At 37.1% G+C, this 4121-nt stretch overlaps 1 protein-coding gene across 2 annotated transcripts; it reads left to right on the top strand.

The window, feature by feature from the left end:
* The first annotated feature begins 329 nt into the window (after positions 1–329).
* LOC124199726 lies at positions 330–2553 on the top strand. 2 transcript variants are annotated; one of them, XR_006876963.1, is made up of 6 exons: positions 330–747; positions 811–1097; positions 1161–1289; positions 1355–1875; positions 1937–2110; positions 2366–2553. XR_006876963.1 is itself a non-coding variant. In XM_046595650.1 (3 exons), exons 1-3 carry the CDS (start codon positions 1735–1737, stop codon positions 2450–2452), a joined length of 402 nt encoding a protein of 133 aa, XP_046451606.1. In that variant the 5' UTR covers positions 1309–1734; the 3' UTR covers positions 2453–2553. The 2 variants fall into 2 exon arrangements, 1 of the variants encoding a protein (XP_046451606.1); XM_046595650.1 differs by lacking the exons at positions 330–747; positions 811–1097; positions 1161–1289 and having other exon boundaries at positions 1309–1875.
* Positions 2554–4121: the final 1568 nt, after the last annotated feature.

Here is a 4121-nt window from a genome sequence, read left to right as displayed (position 1 = left end):
AGCATTGCAAGTTCTAGAAAAAAACAGCAGTAAACGTAGTAGTTTTGATTTGGTTCCAAATATATGAAACATTATTCTCAAGAAAACTAAGAATTCCTTTAGAAAACGAGCTCGTTGGAACTTAATACTTAACGGGCATTTTAAAATCATTTAGCAGGATGAAAATAATATTTCAAACCATGCTTCAAGCATCACACAGCAGACGACTGTCGTCATGGAAACATAATTTTTCGGCACTTTCACCAAAACGTCGTTTCTTAGAACTGGCAATGCTGGTCCTTACGTCCAATTCCCGAAATCTGGCAACTTTTTAGTAGGGTACACTTGGGTTCGTTAAGTGATAGCTCTAGAGCGTGTCTAAAGTCGTCTTTGGATTTTTTGGATGCTGTGGTTTTTACGGATTATTTAGATAGCTTGCGTGAAACACTTTATATTGGTTGGCTAAGAGAATTCTGTACCCAATTACTTTAAAAAACTTGGAATCGCTGCTATTTTCTGTTGATGAAAAACAGGGAAGTGGTTCTAAAAATGACTTACATACTGAGAAAAAGGTAATCTTTTCTTCTTGCTTTAAAGGAGGTTTTTTATGATTTGGTTTTGTTCTTTTTTTCCCAGCTGCCACATGCTTTCAAAAGCGATTCGAAGTGAGAATGAATGATTTTAAACATGCTGTAGTACAAATTCCCGTTCAAGGGAAGAAGCACAATATTCAAATAACAGAGGAAGTGCAAAAACAAATTCTTGCTGGTAATTATAATTGTGATTTTTTTTGTTATTTGAGTAACTAAACATTAATTTTTATGCGTGTAGACAAAGAATTTGCCAAAGTGTTTTTCGAACAAGCTAGAGAGAAGATATAAAAGAAGTCTGCCCCATCGAGTGAAGATATTTGGTCCAACGACATCTCAAGTTGCTTAGTCTTGTAAGAAGAAATCAATTAAACACAACAATTCAAGTTATTCCCTTTTTTTTATATTTTTGGGTGTAAGCAAAACCTGTTGGGGCCAGCAACTTTCACACGTGTTGAATAAACTAAACTTGAAAAGAGATGAGTAAAGGAATTGGTCCATCAATAATTCAAGTTGCTCAGAAACCTTGTAAGTTTGAATACGTTGATGCATCTTTATATGTACGACAGTTTAAAAATTCCACATTTGTAGGTTTAATTGAAATTGGCAAAGGCCAAAAGCTTGCATATGCACCAAGAAATTTACCATCTCATGGAACATCTCATTTAGGATGGAGTAAAGAAATGGAACCATCGTCATCTCAAGTTTCTCGACAATGTGGTAAATACAATCTCTCAATCAGTACACTCAGTGATACATATTACTTGAAATGAAAATTATCATAGGTGCGATTGGAATCGAAATGGACCAACCTAATTTACGAGCGTCGACTACTTTAACTGTTGCTGGTAGAGGGTAGAGTAAAGGCAGGAATTTTTCCGTCTGTGCCGTACAAGATGCTTGTGGCACGAACCAGCATGCTCGTGGAGGACAAAATTCAAGAATTCTACCAAATCGTGGTAGCCGTGGCACATGTAGTCAGTTAACTCGTGGAAGGCGAGGTGGATGTGGAGCCATAAACAAAGAAACCCGTGGTGGACGAGTCACAACCCGTTGTGGACGAGGCACAACCAGTGGTGGACGAGGCACAACCTCGTGGTGGAAGAAAAACAATCTGTTCTGTGGTCCAAACCCACCCAAACGATTTCAGCCAGTCAAGTAAATTATGCAGCGAGAATGGAAAACAAACTTTTTATCTTGGACAACGATGATGATTACGAAGACTTGTTATTTCGTGTCCTTGACAACTTCGATGGAGCTGAAACTGATTACCCAAATGCTAACCCACATGAGGTCGAACAAGAGGGTGCGTTTATTTGCTATTGTTTTATTTTTGTTTGTAATATACAATTTATTTTGCCTTACAGTCGGAGGTGGCAGGGACAATGATGAAGATAATGGTGATAATGATGATTTGGAGGAGTCAGAAGAATAGGATTTCCGTTTCAATGTTGAGAAATCTAAACTTCTACTGGACGCATATAAAAAGTTTCAAGAAAAATGATGTCAGGCAGGCAGAAAAAAAGACGATCTGGACAAAGGTACGGATGTTTTGTATTTGAATGAACGTTATTGGAAGGGCTCACTTTAAATTCCACGATTTAGACCTCGCAAGTCTATGTAAGTAGTAAGAATTCTAAGCGGTTGCGGTTTTTTTTGTTATTTTGTAATTAAACCGAAACTTTTTTGAAAGCAAGCGGGCTTCGCCGATCTATTCTTTCAAATTCAGTTGTCCTCTTTATTGCTTTCCAACAATATTACCATGGATAATTTGTTATGATTATGATTGGTTTTAGATCACCAGTTACATGGAAAGTAAGGGACACGCTGGATTGACTGGTAACATTTGCGAAATAAAATTTAAAAACATGAAAGCACAGTAAAAGAACATTAAGAAAAGAAATGGCAAAAAAAGAAGAGGAGGACCTCCATCGTGGCCTTACTATGATACTATGGATGAACTTCTGCGCCACGACGTGGCCGTTAATCCACAAAACATTGCAGAAATTGAAGCTGCTGGATTTGACTTTATTCCAAGACGAGCAGTAAGATTTATTGGTAAATTTCATGGAAAATAGGACTTAAAATTTTTTTGTATTTTCTAGGACCATCATGAAGTCGCTGGTGAAATAGACGATGAATATGAGCCTCCTGCTCCAAAAAGAAAAAAGGATTTCAAATGGAGAAACTATTCAGATGATGATTGCGGAGGCCGAGCGGTCATCAGTAAGTAACAGATTCTTAGACGTTCTCAAAGGAATTCAAGCTCAAGGAGATGAGAAGGTAAAGCTGATGTGTCAACTGGGGTGAAAGACCAAAAACCAAGCGGGGAAAATTAATAGATCCTTGTGTAACTGTAACGGCGTTATCATGTAAAATGTGTCGTCATGAAAATATACACTTAAGTATCGCTGAATTCTATTTAAAGCTTCTGGTTATCGTTTTCTCTCAGATCGCGACAACAACCATTTTGTTCAAGTCATTTTGTCTTTGATCAAAATAACCAAAAGTATAGTCGACACTTCTTTTTTTCTTACTCGAATGAATTTGCAGTGTAAATTTGTGTAAATTTGCAGTCCAAGTTTGTAATATCCAAATATTTCAACTTCCACCTATTTCCTTTTAGTAACCCAAATGACCTTTCAATTAAACATCTTTGTCTACTGTGTCGTGAATTAAAATATCTCTGAGCCTTAAACAATAAAAAAATGGTTAAAACTGAATAAACTTCGTATTGAACATTGTTACCGGGGTTAAATGCCCGTTGTTGCGGTAGGGTTATAAGACGTATTATTCCTAATCTATAAGCAGAATCACCTAGAAGATGGTAATTGGTGTCCCTTAACTTCTCCTCTATTACACGACTCAGGGTAATATACGAGAATCCTGCATAGAACCTGATGGCCACCCACATCTAATATCCATAAATTTCAGGCTGGAATCGCACACTCCTTAAAGCTTTACCGACGTAACTGATTTCCTGTTCGTGTAAGCTGCTAGATGCTTTATTGGTTCTTTATCTGGATTTCCGTACCATCTAAATATCATATAAAAATAAATTGTTATAAAATATTAGTGGAATGAAAGTTTTTGCACAAATGAATGTTTACCAATTATCCCTGGAAATTCAAATTGTGACGCCGTTTCTTCAAGACTGTATTAGCTCGGCCAACGTATGTTCCTCCGCCCTATCGGATAGCATTCTGCAAGTTGAGATACATATGTAATGTGCATTACCTGAACCCACATATTAAACATAGAAATAGCAAAATCACATTCTGTTAAAACAAATATTCCATAATGTAGGGTGGAATGTTACCGCGAGTGGTACCAAAACGGTTGGCAACCTGTCGAAACGTTTCTTGATTGGCAAGTCACCATAACGTTATCAGAAGTTCTGTTCACAAAGGCAAATCGTTATTGTATCCTACATTTTCCACATCTTCTCCGCGCGCACCAATTTCTATCACGAGATCCTACATATGAGCAGATTTAAGGAGAAACTTAAATAATTCAATTACACTAGTTCGTCACAATCCTCAAATGTGGATC

This window comes from Daphnia pulex, chromosome 8, assembly GCF_021134715.1.
Source record: "Daphnia pulex isolate KAP4 chromosome 8, ASM2113471v1".
NCBI lineage: Eukaryota > Metazoa > Arthropoda > Branchiopoda > Diplostraca > Daphniidae > Daphnia > Daphnia pulex.
This window is presented reverse-complemented; position numbering and strand designations above follow the sequence as displayed.

What these genes read in the sequence shown, in the direction of transcription:
- LOC124199726 (XM_046595650.1), top strand. Translation starts at nt 1,735, where the DNA reads ATGCAGCGAGAATGGAAAACAAACTTTTTATCTTGGACAACGATGATG. An exon ending in ACATGAGGTCGAACAAGAGG is followed by an intron (nt 1,876 to 1,936) that starts GTGCGTTTATTT and finishes TTTGCCTTACAG; the next exon opens with TCGGAGGTGGCAGGGACAAT. An exon ending in AAAAGACGATCTGGACAAAG is followed by an intron (nt 2,111 to 2,365) that starts GTACGGATGTTT and finishes GATTGGTTTTAG; the next exon opens with ATCACCAGTTACATGGAAAG.